At 38.9% G+C, this 19,558-nt stretch overlaps 3 protein-coding genes across 6 annotated transcripts; 1 reads left to right on the top strand and 2 right to left on the bottom strand.

Moving 5' to 3' along the window:
- Positions 1-408: 408 nt before the first annotated feature.
- Positions 409-1,123, bottom strand: LOC108599092 (heat shock protein 27). Its single transcript, XM_017985882.2, has one exon. It carries the CDS (start codon positions 967-969, stop codon positions 502-504), a length of 468 nt encoding a protein of 155 aa, XP_017841371.1. The 5' UTR covers positions 970-1,123; the 3' UTR covers positions 409-501.
- A 2,082-nt stretch (positions 1,124-3,205) lies between these two features.
- Positions 3,206-19,063, top strand: LOC108600725 (sensory neuron membrane protein 2). 4 transcript variants are annotated; one of them, XM_017988463.2, is made up of 11 exons: positions 3,206-3,346; positions 11,410-11,826; positions 14,363-14,520; positions 14,578-14,725; positions 14,822-14,954; positions 15,592-15,644; positions 16,017-16,277; positions 16,336-16,768; positions 18,450-18,568; positions 18,641-18,766; positions 18,832-19,063. In XM_017988463.2, exons 2-11 carry the CDS (start codon positions 11,716-11,718, stop codon positions 19,006-19,008), a joined length of 1,719 nt encoding a protein of 572 aa, XP_017843952.1. In that variant the 5' UTR covers positions 3,206-3,346; positions 11,410-11,715; the 3' UTR covers positions 19,009-19,063. The 4 variants fall into 4 exon arrangements, with proteins under 4 accessions (XP_017843952.1, XP_017843951.1, XP_017843953.1 ...); XM_017988462.2 differs by lacking the exon at positions 3,206-3,346 and having other exon boundaries at positions 10,947-11,826; XM_017988464.2 differs by lacking the exons at positions 3,206-3,346; positions 15,592-15,644 and having other exon boundaries at positions 10,947-11,826; positions 14,822-14,959.
- Positions 5,544-6,996, bottom strand: LOC108600727 (alpha-protein kinase 1). Its single transcript, XM_017988466.2, has one exon. The coding sequence runs from the start codon at positions 6,811-6,813 to the stop codon at positions 6,088-6,090; it is 726 nt and encodes a 241-aa protein (XP_017843955.1). The 5' UTR covers positions 6,814-6,996; the 3' UTR covers positions 5,544-6,087.
- Positions 19,064-19,558: the final 495 nt, after the last annotated feature.

The following is a 19,558-nucleotide window of genomic DNA, read 5'->3' on the forward strand; positions in this document are numbered from 1 at the left end:
GTTTGCTGTTCCCTCAACTTCCGACTTTGATGCCATCTGCAAAGTAAACAATTTTATTAATTTTTCACTTCATTCTTTGAGCAACCCTCGTTAGCTTGTGTAGGTTTATTGGCAACATGCTGTTGTTGTTGTTGTTGCTGCTCTATTTACATTTTGTTTAAACACATTACCTTAGTTGGCATTTGCGGAAATTGTTCAAGGGCGTTCTATATAAAAGAAAAGTTGACATGATGAAAATGAAAAACAAACTTTTAATAAATTAAACTTTTATTTTATTTAACTAAATTCAAATTCGTTTTGGTTAATTACAAAAAAAGTCCAATAAGTACTTAAGAACATAATTATACAAAAATTTCGCTTAGGTGCCAGTTGGTTTCTTGTTTTTGTTTTTGTTTTCGTTTCGTTTTGCAAAGGCAGTGCCAACAAAGAAAAATAATAAAAGTAGTAAACAGCAAACTTAATTAATTGAAAATAAAATTCCAAAATTTCCACGTCCATTGGTTAGTTCTTGATGCTGAGATAGGACGGACCCACTTGGCGCACATAGACGCTGCGCTCGTTGCTCAGATACGGCGGACAGCGCACGGTCAAGATGCCATCGGAGGAGAGCTCGGAGCGCACATCGTTGGGGTAATAGCCACGCGGCAGCACAAAACGTTTGACAATGTGACGACCCACAAAGCTGTCGCCATCGCGACGCTTCTCATGCTTGGCCTCGACGACGACAGTGTCGCCTGTGGTCTTCACCGTGATCTCATAGGGCTTGAACAGATGCACATCGACATTGGCCTCGAAGCCATCCTTGCCCACAACAACGCGGCTCAGATCTGGGGCAGATCCAACGCGCGACAAGCGCTTCCAGTAAGGCACATCCCAATCGGCAGCCAAGTCCCAGTCGCGCCACAAGCGACGACGATAATCCCAATAATCCCAGTCTGTATTAGTATTTGTTGCAGGCACCAGTGCCATCTCTTTAACTTTTATATGTGTAAGTGTGTGTTTAGCAGGACGCAACAACGCGTTGCGAATTTTCACGGCTTTTGATTAATTTATCAATTTATTTCCACGTTACGTTTGAGCGCGTCTCGTTCGTAGCAACGTCCGCACGCGATTTTTGCGTCGAGCAAATTAAACGCTTTACTATTAGCAGCAGCTGCTTTTATAGAGCTGCGAGCGAAGCTCAAGCTGGCCCCAGTGGGCTCGCAGTGACGTAGCTGCCTACCCTACGTTCCAACCCTGATCTCTGTCTCGCTATGTGGCTTAGACTGCTTGGCCTGGGGCCTGTGGGCTGCAATTGACGCCAAGACAATTTAAAGTCACTGCCCCAGCACTTGCAGCTGCTGAGCTTCCGTAGGGGTAAACGACAACAGTTGACATTGTTATTGATTAAGCTGCGATTAGATAAGTTGCTGCCGATCAAAGAATGAACAAAATTCATATATTTGTGAAAAATGCTTCAATATTATGCGGAAACCTCAAGCTGAGCTAAATTGAAAATCATAAAAGCAAAGCAAACAAAAATTTCTTTAGCGGAAATCCGAATATAAAAATATAAAAAACGTCGCATAATTCACGTTTTTCACTTTTTGACCAAATTTGGCAAAAGCGCCATTTCAATTAGCATGTCACACACACACACACACACATATGTATTGTTTAAATAAGCTTATATATTATATATTGTCTATTATATAACAAAAGGCAATTTGTAAAAGCGATTTTCGGCTATTGCCATCAATGTCTGTGAGAACTCAGCTAAAGATTAGCGCACAGCACACAAACAACAATCAACAACAAACAACAACAACAATGTAACGAGCATAACATTTATGGGCCTGACCTGCCCATATGTTCCGTCCTCACCCCGCCAGAGGCCAACCCCTTGCCAAATGGCATGACAACACAAAAGCTTTGGGGTCGCACCAACTACACGTTGTGCATGTGTGTGTGTGTGTGTGTGTGTACATGTGACCCCACCCGTTTATAATTGTATTTGTTGTTGTTGTTATTTGCAATGCTTGATAGTAATTATATTGATACAGCAGCCATTTAGTTGACATGCCCTATAGCAATTTATACATATGTGTGTGTGTGTGTGTGTGTGATTTTTGCCATTTTTATTAAAGTTCAATGAGTTTGCAACACACACACACAAACAAGTGCATGCATTCCACAAATTAATACAAATTTCATTCAGCATGTGTAGCTTAGTCAGCTTCTGTCACAGTGCGCTGCATATATATAGGAATATATTTTACACATATCACTATGATATAGCTGAGAATTATATATAAACGTTAACAATTAACATCAACAATTATTGCTGCTAATAATTACTTAATTAGAAATCAATAAATGCTTAATAAGCGTAAACGAATTGAAGAAGTAACAGATTCTTAATTTTGTTAACTGTTATTATTATAAAATTAAAGTCTGTTCTTAGTAGAAATGTGTGCTAGCTGCTTTTATTAGATATATCAATATATATATATTTCTTAAATTCGCTTATATTTTTTAAAAATTAAATATTTTTTGATCACTTTGTTTATTATTTTAAAAATTTGTCAGTCATAGGCCACAAATGTCAAGAAAAATGGAAGCTGCAAGTTGGAGGAACGACCCCTGGCTCGTGTGCATGACAAGTAAATCCAATCAAAAAATTATAATTTATGTGCGTCTATAAATAAGCTTAATTTGTAGCATAGTGTAGCTATAGTTTGTGCTTGAAATGCCGCACTAAAGTATTAAATGCATTGTAATTATAGCTAAACAATTGTATACAACAACAATAACAATAGAAATGCTTAATTTGTTTGATTTTATGGCGAAATCAAATCAAATGCGAGGCAAGCAAGCGATTTTAATCAGCAATTCCCTAGGGTGTGTGTGTGTGTGTGTGTGCGAGTGTGGGCTGCGAGACTTTCTTTAAGGCATCGGCAGCTTACACAAGATGCGCTGAGTGATCAGCATATGGCAAACAATTAAAGGCACGCGCTGTGCATTCAAACACATATATACACATATATATTTTTACAATATATAAGTAAATTTATAGAGCACATGTTTGCTTGTTTATGGCCACAAATGTTGCCGTGTCTCTTGGCTTGCCACAAAATTTGTCATTGAAAGGCGGATGGCAAGTTGCCAGACTCACCTCAAATCGACTCGAGACGGTAGCAACATGTTTGGCCATTTGTTTTGCGATCGCCGCTATAACTTAAACGTATACGTTCCGGTTAGTCGCTACTCGTATACTTAATATTAAGCATACGGCACGCTGACATGCAACACCAACGCAGCAACAAAAACAAATAGAAGTGAAGCGCTTGTTGGGCTTGTAATAAAAGTGAGAGCAAACCACTTAAATCATTTCGTTTTTAAAAGAATTATGAGCAGCTGAGACAATATTCAACAATTTGCTGCAGCCCCTTGTGACATCTAGTGGGGGCGTTGGCAAAGTTGCTGCGCATAAATAACATAATAAAATCAAATATTATGATACGTAGATAAAACTTGTGTGTAAAATCGCGAGCTAAATTTATTTATTGCTGTTAAGTAAGCAGTCCTAAAAATAGACAACAAGTTTAAAATTAAAACAAATGCGCGTGAGCTAAAAAAATAGTGCTGCATACTTTTGGCCAACTAATAATTAAACTGAATTCAAATGGATTAAATAAATATTGCTGCAGCTATTTAATAAATGCTGCAAGTGGCTTAAATAATAATGAGCAAGCCATAAATGTTTTGCGTCAGCGGCAGCGCCTGGTGGCAGCCACCAAAGGGCACGTTGCAAGTGCAATTGCACTCAGCTGTGGACGCTCCACTGCAATGCGGCGCCTGTTATTGCAACTGAAACTGTAATTGCCCAAGACGAGCCCCACACACGAACGAACAGCCACCCACCAGACCCCCCACCCCCCTGCGTAGTTGCTGCTCTACCTTGTCTGCAATTGTTAGCCACAACACGTAGAAAGTTCATGCCACGCCCATTGTGCACTTGTTTGCAGACCGCCTAGACACAAAACACACAGCGCGTCTTATTTATAGGCACGACCAAGTTTCAAACGGGGCAGTGTTTGCTGCGGGGGCTGCGGGGGCAGTGCCCTATTAGTCTATTTTTGTATTTGTGCTATTGAACCCAATTTAAATGCAGGCGAGGGCAGTCTGAGCACTTGCAGCTGCCTCATTTCGAATGCCAAACCACCATGACGTTCAAAGCCTTGCTCTCCTTTAATGTCCTTTTTTTGATTGGAATTTTACATTAGTATGCGCAATTTTTGTCTTTGACATTTTAGTTTTTTTTTGTGTCTTGTGGCCTTTGGTGGCATGTCCTTGGCTTTTAGGATTTCAAGGATAGTTTTTAGAGCTAACACACAAGATTGTCATAAATTAGTTATGCTTGTCATATATAGTTTTTATTGAGTTAAATATTATGCTTTGATATGTGAGAGGTGCAATTTCTAAAGTATTATCCATGTCAAGAGGCTTATGCTATAAATCAAAACTAAGTTCCACAGTGTTGAGTTTTAAAAGCTCTCTATGTGTGTGTGAGTGAGTGAGGAATTTTTTTTGGTTTGCATTTTGATCCACAGCTGAGTAAAGAAAATAAATCAATTTTCAATGATTGCCAACAAATTGATAATTTGAGACTATGGATCGAAATGGCTTTAAGATTGTTCTTAACAGATTTGTAGAGCTTTAAAAATGCTTATTATATGTTGTTGCTTCGTCTTCTTAAAACTTTGGCTACATAACAATGTTAAACATTTCGCTAAAGCTATAGATTAACTATATATCGTATATATAACTAAGTACTGCATGTTTTACTGATGTATTATGTATGTACTTTGTATAATAAGTATATATATATAAACACTAAACTCTGAAAAGTGCAAAAACTTTATAACTACACAAAGTTATGATATTTATGTTTTTTGTATATAAGTATGTATTGTATATAAAATTCATATATATAGATGCAACATTTAGAATACATTTAGAACACGAAAATATTATAGGTAAGGGATTTTCCTTTGTGTGTACTTTGGGGGGGCAGAGAGGCTTTTTATTTAAATTGCAACAATTTTGTTTTGCTGGCTGTTTTTGGAAAAAGTTTTCTTTTCTTTAGTTTTTGCTTTTGGCGCAAGGTTAGTGCTGCTTCTGTTATTGACTTGTCTATATGGCAAACATGTTTTCACTTTTCATTGACTCGCCCACACACACACACACACATACAGACACACACGAGCGCGCGCAAAAGTTGGTAAAAGCAAACATTTTTTTTGCTTGCAAAAAACTTTTTAGCAACAAGCCTGCCACATAACAACAAAGACTATTTTCATTTTTCACATCAATGTGTGTGTGTGTGTGTGTGTGTGTGTGTGACTGTGTGCGTGTCTGCTTTTCATTATTAAAGTGCTTTGCAAATTTTGTTTCAAGTTTCTCTTATATTAAATAGTAAACATATTTTATTCTTTCTGGTATCAAAAAATTCGTATAAAAAAGTTGTTGCTTAACAAAGTTATATTATTTTGTTGCTTGTACAAAATTGGCTTTAAAAATTGTCTGTGGTGTATGTAAAAAAATACAATCATTTTGTCTTAAATCAACTTAAATTGTTCAAGTTCAAGTCTGGCTTCAAAATTTCGTGTGTATAGAGAAATATTAAATTTTATTGTTATTGCAAAGCGTACTGCGTACTTTCGATTAATGCTAAACAAAAAAGTAAAAGCAAACCTATTTTAAATAAATATTTTAGCTTGCAATATTTTTCGTTGCCTTCATAAATTTTGGCTTAGTGGTCGGCGAGTCGGCGTGTGTGTGTCTTCTGTTGGCCTAGTAGGCAATGCGGCCGAGGCGCGTGGCTGGCAGCGTTGTGGGCTCCGTATTGGGCAGCTCGCCACAACGTTGCAGCCAACTGCAGGCGGCGCGACAGATCACACCGACTCGGGCCAACATTCAGAAGCAGTTGCTGCGCCGCTTCGACGCTGTCGTGGTGGATGCCACTGACACTGAAGCGGTGGTGTTGCTGGCTGTGGTTCTGGCTGTTGCTGCCGCTGCTGATGCTGGCAGCAACGCAGCCGCGTTCTATGATTGCTTCGCAGCAGCAGCATGACGATGCGACGACGAAGACTTCTTGATCAAGAAGCAAGTGAGAAACTCTATGGGCGACGGCAGCTTGGGCATGCTTTCGTCATCATCGGAGCTAAAGCTGGAGTGCTGGCTCTCGCTGCGCAGCTGACTGCATTTGTTGACTGCATTGCCGGCGTCCATTTCGAGTGCATGGCGATAATAGTTCTTGCAGCATTTCTTGCTGAGATTATACATGCGCACAGTGCGATCGATGTTTTCATCATCCTCCTCCTCGGCGGCCTTCAAGTTGAGTCCGAGTCCACCAACGCCCACATCATGTGAAGTGGACTTGACGAGCTGCTTCTCAGCAGCAAGTTGCTGTGGTGGTTGCTGCTGCTGCTGCTGCTGTTGCTGTAGCTGCTGCTGCTCCAACTCTAGTTGCTCCTGCTGCAGCTGCTCTGCTTGCTGCTGCTGCTGCTGCTCCAGCTCCAGCTCCAGCTGCTCATCCAACTTGCTCTGCGACTCATCGTAGTACTTGTAGCTGCGATAGCGCGCATGTCTGCCCTGCCAGTCCCGGCCGCTGGTCCATTCGGTGCTCGCTGGCAGCGACAGTTGTATGGTGGGCGTTCTATAGTATTGTCGATGAGGATGAAAGCCCAGGCCAAAGTCATCCATATAGGACTGCGTATGTATGTTGTCGAGCTCGTCGGCAACGCTAAGCAGAAATGGCAGCGTCGACATTGTTTCCTTGCAGATGCTGCGTCTCGTTTTGAATGTCACAAATATTCAATGCAGTTAGCTGTAGAAAATCTTTGCTAAAACGCAATTGCGTTGTTTTCACTTTTGATATGTGTATCTATGCTGCACGCACACACAGATACACACACACACATGCACAGATAGACAGAGAAAGAGAAAGACACAGTCACAGTCACAGTCACCGCACTTGTTTGCTTTTTTAGCTTTATATTTATTTTTACATATACATATGTGTGTAAATGAATTTTCTGCTGCCTGCTGCGCTTGCTTTTGTGGCACCTGCACTCGCACTCGTCACTGAACTCGCACTGAACGACACGGAAAACTGCAATGGAAATTTTCTCCACACGAAAATGCAATTTCGCCTGCCACGAAGTACGATTATGCTGGAAAGAGCAACAACAACAAGCAGCATGTTGCAGGCAAAACTCCTTCGGTTGCTTCGGCTTAGCTCGCTCTCGCGCTCGACACGCCACACGAGCTGCAACGAACCTTGTGTCAAAACAAAAACAAAACCCCACACCCCCCACTTAGTTCTCTGTTTTTGTTGCGCTTTCCATTTATGTTTTGATATTGCAACGCATACAACGCGGCGTATGCGTGTTATTATGCTTGTGCCTGCGCTCGTTACGCGGCTTTTTTTTTCGCCTTTTTGCGCGTTGCCTTCATTAGCACACCCTCTCAGCTTTTTGTTTGGCCTCCAGCAGCTTTCAAAACTGCGCGTCCCTGGAACTAAACTGAAGGACAACGCTCCTTCGTATCATGCCCCGCTGCTCGTTGGTGCTGTGGCTGCTCTCAATGCGCAATAATTCAGTTTAACGCTGCAGCTGCTTATCAAATTGTGCAGCAGAAATTTAATTAAAATATTGCACATAATTCAACTAAATTTTAGCAACTAGTTGTTAGTTATAGAATACTTTAAATTTTGCTTGAGCATGTGTTTTGCTTCTAAGTTGGCAATTTTTATGCACTACATGGCGTATGCGTAATTTTTAGTGCGCATTAAATTGCATTAAACCAGCTGTAAAAAGCGCAAGGCAAGGCATAACAAATGAGGCCAACGCGGCGTATGAGCAATGACTAAGCTTCAAAGCGTACATACGTGTGTGTGTCTGTGTGTGTGTGTGGCACTTAATAGAACAATGACTTGCCATGTGGCAGTCACAACATGCCCATAAGCTCGCTCTCTCTCTCTCTCTCTTCCTCTCTCTCTCTCTCTCACGCTCTCACTGTGTGGCACTGGCAAGCAAGGTGCATGGACATTGTAGGCTTGATGAGCTTGTCCTGAACTCCTCTAACTATGTCATATATAAAGTGCTAAAAGATTTATGTGCCCCACAGCCACAACGACGACAACTTTGCTCCTCTTTGTAGTGCTCGAGCTTTGTTGTGTGTCTATTTGCTCTCAATAAGTGGCACAAACGACAGTCGCTCACCGCAGGCTTAAGTGTCTCTAGCTGACAGACAGACACACATATGTGTTTGTGTGTGTGTGTGTCTGGCCTAGAGCAATGGCAGCTCTGCATAATTGCCAGCTCCGTTACGTTGACTGTTTGCATTTGACCCCAAATAACTCTATATGTGTCCATTCTCTTGCTCTCTCTCACTCTTTCGCTTTGGCCTTAGGCCACTTTGACTTTTTTGCAGATTTATGCGGTAGGTTTTGCCCCTGAATCAACTGCGCACAGCTTATAGATTAGCTCTGTTTCAATTGAATTCTAAGCTCTGCTTAATAACCCAATGCCAAATTTGTTTGTTTTGTTGGCAATTAATTGAAAATTTATAGCCATGCACACGCCCATTGCTCTTTTGTTGTGAATTTAATGGCATTTTAGGCAACTAACTTACAAATTACGCATACGCCCCATTGCTAACCATTTAAATATTCATGGGTTTTTCTAGCTACAGTTGTTGCTGTTCTTGTTGTAGGCATAAAAATTAGCAAAAGGCAAAACAAACTTCTACCTGCTGCTGCTGCTGCTGTCGTGGCATGTCCTTGTGCCAGTTGGCAGTCAGTGCATTGACTAAATAAGTGACTGACTGACTGACTGACTAACTGACTGACTGGCTGACTGACTGTTTGACTGACAGCTCGTATCAAATTATCTATAAATTGCAATTGCCCGCACACGCCATCGATGCATTCGTTTCCATTCGATTGGGGCTCGCTTTCTATATATTTTTTTTATTATGTATAGAGTTCTTAGGCGTGTGAAATTTCATACATCATAGCTGCCTCTCACTCTCTCTCTCTCTCTCTTGCTTTCTGTCTGCATGCAAGCAATTTGTAAACACACAAAAGCTGCCAACATTTTCGCCATTTTCCTTTTATATTTGTTACCTCGCTGCTTTTACTTATTTTAGTTTGCTTTTGCTCCTAGTAAATACACAAGATTTGAATTTAATTTTCAGGTCACACAGCACACGGCACACAGCTTGAGCTTGTGTGTGTGTCTATGTGTGTGCAAGGATGTGCCTGTATGTGTGCTCTGCTTGTTGCTGCATAAAAAATGCAATAAATATTTAAATTACGATATCAGCTAGCTGCACGCAAATAAGAAACTGGGTTCAGGCCCACTTCAGACAAAACTAGGCTAAATGTGCATAATGCTGTAAAAAATAATTAAATATGTGAAGCCAACAGTTGCAACTGAAATGGACACAAGTGGCAACGAAAGCAGCTTAAGCCAGAGCAAAAGTATGCCAAGTAGATTTATACTTGAAAGTGAAATTAAAAATAATAGAGTTCAATAAATAATAAATGCGCGACGTGCAGTTCAAGCTGCGTGCAAATCGCTTAAGTTTTGCACTTAGTTATGGAATTTTTCATAGTGCGGCAGGCGCTTAATTAATCGCTGCAGAGCACACAAAGCAATTTATCAACTAACTGTGATTTGCAGCAGTTCACATTCATGCCACGCAAGACAAGCAGCTGTTTTATTATTTAAATATTTGTAGTTCGTTTTGCATACTATTTAATATTTAAAGCCTAACATTTTTGCACAACAAACTAATACGACAAAAGCAATGATGATGAACAATTTATATTAACAACAGCTAGAGGCTATAACAACAACAGCAACAACAACTGTAAATTAACAACGACAATCGTGTCAAGTTCAACAAAAGCTTCAACCGTTGCTCTCCCATTGCTACTGTTGTTGTAAGTTTCATACATAAATTCGTGGCACGCACAAAAAAATCCAAAAACCAGTTAATGCGTTTGTGGCCACAACAACAAAAACTGCACCCACGCGGCTCAATAAGAGAGACTCGGCTCTGCTCAAAAGCAAAAGAGAGCAGCAGCAGCCTGATCTGTTGCTCAAGGCAGCGCCAGCAAGAAGGATGAGCGCACTAGTTTAGGCAGCTGACCTTAAGCTGGCTATTAATGTATTCTTTAATAATCAAAAGTTAGGGTGCACACACTTGTAAACAGCTAAAATATAATTGAAGTAGCGTAATTGGGTGCACCCTACTGCCATACACTCTATTTTATTAGCGACACCTACATAAGTTATGTCTTACTTCATCCAACTTCAAATGCAAATTAACACAATTTAAATTAGCTCGAAAATTAAAAGCTACGCGTTAGTTGCACTAATTTGCTAATGAGCTGCACATCAGCTGTACTTTAATAAACGAATTACAAAGCTAAAGCAAAACAACAGAAATAAACGTGTCATCAGCAGTGTAAATTTCGCAGTCGCTGTCAGCGTCGACGTCGCCGTCGCCGGCCCTTTGATGCGCGCAGCTCTTAAGTCAAAGCTGAGCGCGCAGCAGAAATTCGCTCTCGCTCTCTCTGCAGTCGTCACGCTCTTGTCGTAGGGCCAAGCGTTGCAGGCAGCGCTCTGCTCTCTGGCCTCTGTCTCTGCCTCTGCCTTTGGCGCTGTCTTGGCTCTGTCGCTAAGCTTGGTTTGAACTTTGGCAGTCGTTTATGGTTTGTTCAAGCGTCGCGTCGCTTTTTTTCTGCTGCTTTCACGTGGTATCTGCTCGCCTGGCCGTCTGCGCGTATCCTAAACAACTCAATTACAAAGTGAAAATTGTAACTAGCACAATAGTTAGTTAGTACATCTAACTCCATCGCGTGTGTGTGTGTGTGAGTGTGTGTGAGCACGTTAAATAAATGCGCTGCGATTATATCGCAGCCGGCTCTGCACGACAACTCTACAGTTAGAACACACACACATGTGCATGTCCATGTGTGTGTGTGTGTGTGTGAAGCAATAAATATGTTTGGCAATTATCCTGTGCCAGCATTTTGTGCTTGAACTTCAGCGTGTGTTTGTCTCTCTCTCGACCCAATTATTGCTAAAAACAAAATCGCACAAAAAGCTTTCACCTAACGCTGCAAATTGAATAAACAAAAAAAAAACAGCAGCAAACTAGTTTTCTTTTGGCGCTCTTTACTCTGTGTACAACAAATAAAAAGACATTATAAATTACAATATTTGTTATATGTCTGTGCGCCAAAGCTGCCAACAACTTGTTTATTTCAAAATTTATCTACACACAGACGAAAAGTCAAAACCTGTAGCTCACACACATCAGCATACCAACATATGTGTATCTTATAAATAGTGCGCTTTGTTTCGGCATCACAACAACAATAACAACAACAACAACAGTCCAAAAACCGCAGCAGCAGCAGCTGATGACTTGACGTAGGTCAGGCTAACAGCTACCAGTAAATCCAATAAACAAAAAACGTTTATGCTCAAGAGAGTTAAGAAAATAATAATCATAAAACAATAATAAAAAAGCTACAAAAATCAAAATTATGTGCTGATTGGTTTGCCGGCAACAAGCGGAATATTTTACCAAAACCACAAGACAACAAAACGCTCTCTCTTTCGCTATCTTCCTTTGTGTGTGTGAGTGTGAAAAATGTTGCACTGGTCACTGTTTGTCAGCTTACTGGGCGTCATAGTCGCTGTACTGGGTGCCTACTGTGGCTGGTCGCTCTTCCCCAGCATGATTCACAAAAAGGTCGAACAGGTGAGCAAACAAAAATATTCAATTAGCTCTTAGAACAATGGATTTCATTCAAGTTGAAGTAATTCTAGAAGCTAGTAGAAAGTACAAGAGTAAGCCTTGTTAGAATATAAATATATTTAATTTTTGTTTATATGTGCGTCAATATTGCTCATACGTTTGCATAAATAATTGCTTAATCTGCAATATTCACAAAATCTTTTGAATTAAAAGTATTCTAAACATACGCAGAACTTATTTCAGTTTCATTTCCAATGAAAATCAAATTTGGGTAAAATGCAAATAAATATGTATTTACCATTATACAGGTGAATAATAAACAAGTGTTAAAATTCCTAAGTAAATATGGTGAGCAAACCGCAAAGAATCTACAGACTAAGCTCAAGCTTCAAGTAAACAAACTCAAGAATACCAGGAATTAATTCCAGACAATGAGTCAGTTAATTGAAAGCTCATTTAAATTTAAAACTAAAGCTAAACTAAAAGCCATGTATAAATTAATTTAATATGAACACTAAAACAAAAACCTTTTAGTCAAGTTCAACCCCATGACCTTTGTAATTAAATAAAATAGTGTTGGCTAGAATTCAGTACCATTAAAAAACTGTCAATGCATTTACTTGGCTAGAATAATACACAGTTATTATTATTATCGCTGCAATACACGAAATCGAAATGAAAAATGTTATGTGGGAGTTGTTAATAGCGCATCGATAGCATCTACATTAAGCTAAAGCGCACATGCCAAACTAAAGCCAATGAAAATAAAATCTAAATATGCATATAAATTAAGTTGAGTGCATTTTTGTTGTTAATGCGCAGACAAATACTATATACAGCTGTATTTGAAATGCAGTTGACGCACACACACACGAAAAAACGCATTCTAAGTCTTAAATTTATGGCGTTTGTAGCTTGATTTACGCGTTGTCTAAATTTAGGCAAGGTAAAGAGCACCACACAGCACACACCACAGCTGTAGTTAATTTAGAATGCCTGCAGTCCCAGGTCTGGGCCAGCAATGCTTTTTTAATTGCATTGACCTCTCGCGGCGCTGCGCGGCGCGGCACCTGCACCTGCCCCTGAAGCAGCTGCGTCGGGGCCTTGTCATGCGTTTGGCGCCCATGACAATAGTTGACTTGAAACATATTTTATGAGCCCATTGTAAGTAGTTCCGCCTCGAGCAACTAGAATGCCCAAGTGTGAAGTTAAAGTGTCTTTTAAATCTTTCAAATGTCGCCGTTGCCTTCAAACAAAAACTGAAGGCAGCTGAATTTTCGAAAATATTTGTTCACAACTTGCGCGCTGCTAACTTTACATTTTTTAATTAGTTTACTTTTCACTTAGCCTAATTTGATAGTTTAATACGAAATTTATGCAAATTTAGCTTGCAATTAATTGCGTATACGTAATGTTTTATGCATTATGCATACGACGCTTATGACCTACATGACCTAGCACATTCTGAGCTTTGCTTTGGTCTGCACAACAATTTGTGAGTAAAAATTTCAGTCACGTTTTTAGCGCTAGCTTTGACTTTGATTTTTTAATTATGTGTGTGTGCGTATTGGTCAAAAATTTCGCAATAGTTATTTGGATTTTATTTTTTCTTCTTTCGCTTTGGTTTTGAATGAATTTTGGGCCAGTGTCACACTGTTTGTGGTTGTTGTTGTTGTCATTTTCGCTCTTTGCTTGCGCTCTTAAGCTCTTAATCAAGCGCTGGAGACGCTGCTCTTAAATAAAACGCGTCGCTGCGTGTTCATTGACCTTGAGTCTTGCTTTTGTGGTTGGCTTTTTGACAATTTTTCAATTGTATCTAAGCCCCGCACGCACTTGAGTTTGTTTTAGTTTGTGTTTTGTTTTTTAACGTCTTTGATCTTAGTTTGACCATAACATTATATTGCTAGTCATGTGCTTAAGCGCTTGCCAATTTTTATTTCATTTGTGACATTGGCTGTAGAATTTTTATGGCCGCATCTAGTGAGGGTCAAAGGAATTTATTTATTTTTGCCAGCTTGAGTTTAATATTGTAAATTAAATACTGTTATTTAGACAAAGCTTGGTCAATGACTTTCACAACAGCGCAAACAATAAGAATTATAAAGTTTATAAATACGTTATTGAAATGCATTTAATTGTTGATTAAGTCGCAAAAACTGGTTCATTTGTCTGTGCTGTGAACTTTAGCTGCGACTAAAGCATATTAATGGCGACGAATTTATAAAGTAAATAAACATGATTATTATAAATTCAAGTTGGACAACTACTCTTTGGCATTTTCCTAAACAAAACTAATAATGCTGAAGCATAGCATATTTATTATTATTATGAGCAGTAGTTATGAATTTGTCTTGCACACTTGTTCTGTATATTAATTTATCATTATGACTATAATTAAGTAGCTAAGCTGCGGCAACGACAAGCGTTAAAAAATACATTAGGCGTGCTGCAGAATTATTAATAAGTCTAACTGACAAGGTGTTGATAAATGAAACATAAAACAAAAGCTTAGCATATTATTTTTAATCCACAATTTTAGAGTGTTGTCATTGCTGATGGCTCCGAGCAATACAAACGTTTTGTCAACTTGCCGCAACCGCTGAACTTTAAGGTCTATATCTTCAATGTAACGAATCCCGACAAGATACAACATGGCGCCATACCCATAGTCGAGGAAATCGGACCCTATGTCTACAAGTAAGTTGCCAGCACTCAAATGAGCTATGAAATCTAATTGTTTATATGCTTATGCAGACAATACAGACACAAGAAGGTGAAGCATTTCTCACACGATGGCTCCAAGATAACTTACGTGCAAAATGTGCGCTTCGACTTTGATGAGGATGCCTCAGCGCCCTACACACAAAGCGATCACATAGTAGCGCTCAATATGCATATGAATGTAAGTCGCATATCTATATAATATATATGAATGATGAAAATTCTTTTAATAGACAACACTTAAATTGTTAATCTATGTTGTTGTTGTTGCTTTTAGGCATTTTTACAAGTATTCGAAAGAGAAATCACAGATATTTTGCAGGGTTTTGCAAATAGATTGAATTCACGTCTAAATCGCACACCCGGCGTACGAGTGTTAAAGCGTCTAATGGAGCGCATACGCGGGAAACGTAAAGTAATTTTATTTACTACTAATTCTATAAAGACTAAATGATTGGTTTATAAATTGGGTAACCGGGATTTTAAGCTATTGGTTTGGGCTTCGTTTGGCGGTCTTCACTAATTAAACATTGACCCAAATTGTTTATACTACGTATATGGTTAAGTGATGACCTAACTTAACTGTAGCTAACTTAATGACTAAGGCTGACATATAGACAAAGTATGCATATAGATACAATCAGCGTTTACGTATTACTTTTGTTCTCTTTTATGGCCTGGGCCACTGATTGAAGTCTTGATAGTAAGCAATCAATTGCTGTTATTGTTATTAAAAATTGATTTCACCCCAGACAAGCGTTAAGTAATTAAGCCAGCAAGAGACTATTTAATAATATTGCGCTGGTGCTCAACCTCTGCACGGTTGCAGGTAGGTCAGTGAGTGAGCCTTGGGGTTTTGCTTTAGCTCCTTACCCGTAAAGTATGCTACAATTAATTGAAATTCCAAACCAAAATTTAAATAGCTTTTATTTATTTACTACTAACTTAATACGGACATTTAGTTGATTTAAATGCTAATGACTTTTGTATAAACACTAATATATGGTTTATGTTTATGTTTATAAATAAAACCAACAACACTTATAGCGCCATTTAGCTGGCTAGACGGCATCTTTGTCAGCCTTATTGAAGATGTCAAAGTAAGTTGATTTCCACAAAGTTTTCGCAGTTAATTAATAACGCTATCTCAAGTTCACTGCGCATTAACAAAGCATCAAACTATCTATTTATCTATATATCTATTCACATTGATTGGCTTTAACCTTGAAATGCTGATTGCTCAGAACTCGGTTGATAAATCGTTTTGCTAAAACTATTTAACATACGCATTACAATTATTAATAACAATTTTATGCATTAACATAAACATATGTATTTATTTGTTGCTGCCTGCCTACTAATTTGTTAAAAGCGCTGCTTAATCTAAACATAACACTGCCTGGTTTACGCTCAATGCTCAGCATTTGTTATAAACAAAATCGTCGACTTATGCTGCAATTGCCTCTTTACAGTCGGTGCTGCAGATTAGTGAGAATGATCCCGGCTTGGCTTTGCTGCTCGTCCATCTGAATGCAAATCTCAAGGCTGTCTTCAATGATCCACGCTCCATGTTTGTGCACACTTCGGTGCGGGAATATCTGTTTGATGGCGTACGCTTCTGCATCAATCCGCAGGGCATTGCCAAGGCCATTTGCAATCAGATCAAGGAGAGCGGCTCCAAGACCATACGCGAGCAAAGCGATGGCAGCTTGGCCTTCTCCTTCTTCGGGCATGTAAGCAAACAATGATTACCCTATTATGCCATCGTCTTACGCTTTGCTTTGCTTTCAGAAAAATGGTTCTGGCCACGATGTGTATGAAGTGCATACGGGCAAAGGCGATGCCATGAAAGTGCTGGAGATACAAAAGCTGGACGACTCGCATAATCTGCAAGTGTGGCTCAATGGCAGCAACGAGGGTGAAACTTCAGTTTGCAATCAGATCAACGGCACAGATGCCTCCAGCTATCCGCCGTTTCGCCAGCGCGGTGACTCCATGTACATCTTCAGCGCCGACATTTGTCGCTCCGTGCAGTTGTTCTATCAATCGGATATTCAATATCAGGGCATACCCGGCTTTCGCTACTCCATAGGCGAGAACTTCATCAACGATATAGGTCCGGAGCATGATAACGAGTGCTTCTGCACCGATAAGCTATCAAATGTCATCAAGCGTAAGAATGGTTGTCTATACGCGGGTGCTCTAGACCTGACTACCTGCTTGGGTAAGTCTTCATACAAAATATACATAAAACAGATTATAATATTGCATACATTTCATTTAATTAGCTTGAAATTTATTGTTTTATTTGTAGCTGCTGAACACGCTTAGGGTCTAAATTCAGTAAACATTTAGTTGTTATGCTAACGACTACTTATGCCAATTAATATGGGCATACATTAGACACCCGCAAAATGTTATGTCCAAACACAAATGAGGCTATTGAGTATAACATTTGCTTATTAGCCATCAAAACTAAGTTAGTACGTCAGAGATTAAAATAAACAGCAAACTTATATCCGTTTGTAGCTGTTGAATACCAGAAAATCCGGAAATTCTTGGCTTGGCTTGCGTTTTGTCCAAACCGTTGTTAGGTTTGTTTTAGCTTTTAGCGCTACTCATATCACATTTCCAAAATGCAAACTGCTATTGTTGTGCCTGCATTTAATTGTTTTTATGGGCGTGATTACGCCCACTATACAGGCTTACTCCAAATATTATTGCTCATATTTTATTTGGCCCATAAGGAAATCTCTGTTTGCATTGTCTGTGCACACAATGGAGCTCAAGCCGAACACTCTAAAAAGCTTGCATTATAATTTTGTAGCAAGTGTTTATTTAAAAGTCGCTTAGCCGCCCATCAAACTTAAAGATAATTGATACTCAGGCTTAAGTCTAGCTGTGCATATATTATAGATATACAAAAAAATACTGAAGTCGAATATTTGAAGGCATCCACTCAAGCATTTTGCATGCGCCAATTTAAACATACAAATCAAACCAAAGCAATAAAACATTAACGAACAGCTGTGTGGGCAATATGAGATGTTTGAGTTATTATTATTATTATTTTTATAAGCAACAACTTTAACTTTCAATTATTCAACTATGCTTAGTTCTATGGCTTTGCCGTTTATTGACCCAATGCCATTTGTTATTAATTTCTTAATTAACTTGAGTCAGTATTGAAATTTAAGTAATAAGCAAACAATTTGTATTGCGCATTTCGAAAATTCAATGTGTTGATGGCTTCTGAAGTATCTTCAACAACTTGAGAGATGATCTTCACTCAAAGTTCCCAGCTGCGTACGCTCTATAAAATTTTTGGAAGCCAAACAAAGCGACAAATGACACCGTTTTTAAATACCCTAAGCGCAATATTTAATTTCCAATTAATTTGTTTTAGTTTATGCCTTTTAAATAGTTGTGTATAGAGTGTGATTGCTTAGCATATTCTCTTTTTGAAGTTTTTCATAATTTACTTGTTTACATTTGTTTGTTTTGTAAACTTTTTAGTGGCAAAGGTATTTGCCGTGTGCTCACGTTTAACTCTTGAGATGCTTGGCGGCTGCCTTTTTAATTGGCAAAACGTGATTAAACTTTTTTTTGTTGTATTTATGAGCATTTGAAATAATTTGTCTTGGATTTATGCCTCACTAGAGCTAAGCAAATGAGGAAGCACTTATTAAATTAGAACTGCCAATGATATACAGTTTGTTGTTCTTTTGATCTTTTCAACAAATAAAGGTGCAAAGCGTACCCAAAGCAATTGAATAAAATAAATGTTGTAGCTTCCGCACTCAAATCTGAGCAACGAACAGATTCAAGCTTATATACTGCATGTTGAGCAATTGCTTAATTAAGCTGGCATTGTAATTTAATTGTTAATAAATTGCTCTTTGCAGATGCGCCAGTTATCTTAACGCTGCCTCACATGCTGGGCGCATCGAATGAATATAGGAAAATGATACGCGGACTAAAACCTGATGCTAAAAAGCATCAAACTTTTGTTGATGTGCAAACAGTAAGTGGCCCAGCGAGTTGCCAATATTTATGGACTGTATACGTATACGTAATATGCATTTTTATTAAACAGCTTACGGGCACGCCCTTGCAAGGCGGCAAGCGAGTGCAGTTCAACATGTTTCTCAAGAGCATCAATCGCATTACCATCACCGAGAACTTGACCACGGTGCTTATGCCCGCCATATGGGTAGAGGAGGTCAGTTGACTATAAAACTTTAATATTTCAGCATTTTATACTCTATGTTGATTATTTTTCTGCAGGGCATACAGCTCAACAGCGAAATGGTGGCGTTCTTTAAGCGCAAGCTGATAAACACGCTCAAGACGTTGGACATTGTGCACTGGGCGGGCTTGTGCGGTGGCGCGGGCGTGGCAGTTTTGGGTCTTATCTATTATATTTATCAGCGTGGCGCCAAAGTTGAAAAGCCTTGCAAGTAATGCGTCAGTTTGCTTATTGTTATTATTAGTTTTATGGCTTGTTACTAATACTATTATAAACTCTAAGTGTTTTACGAATTTGTATATAATTTATTTTTTAAATGTGATTTTATTGTATTGTGATTTAGTGTGTACTAAAAGAGAAAAACTATATGCATTATATATGTAAAAAAATACAAAAAAAAAAATGTTTTAATCTACTATGCGGCGTATGCTTTATCTTAGGCACATAAATTTTATATAAATAACTGCATCAAGCAATAAATAAATTGCCAAATAAATTTATACAAAATAACTATTCATTAGGCGCGAGTTGCCAAAAACATGAACTAAACAAAAAGCGCCAAATAAAAGCTTTTAAGTATTTGCAGCTTGGGAAATAGCAATACACGCTTGACCAACAAGCTTGAATAATCAAAAAAAAAAAAAACTAAACAAAAAAAATACAAAAGAAAAAACAAAGCTGCTTGATTTCAAAGCGATTGAGCCACAAGCACTTGGAGCTTTGAGGCAAGCTGGGCTTGGCTGTCAGCTGTATTGACAGCCGCAA

The sequence above is a fragment of the Drosophila busckii genome, chromosome 3L (genome assembly GCF_011750605.1).
Source record: "Drosophila busckii strain San Diego stock center, stock number 13000-0081.31 chromosome 3L, ASM1175060v1, whole genome shotgun sequence".
NCBI lineage: Eukaryota > Metazoa > Arthropoda > Insecta > Diptera > Drosophilidae > Drosophila > Drosophila busckii.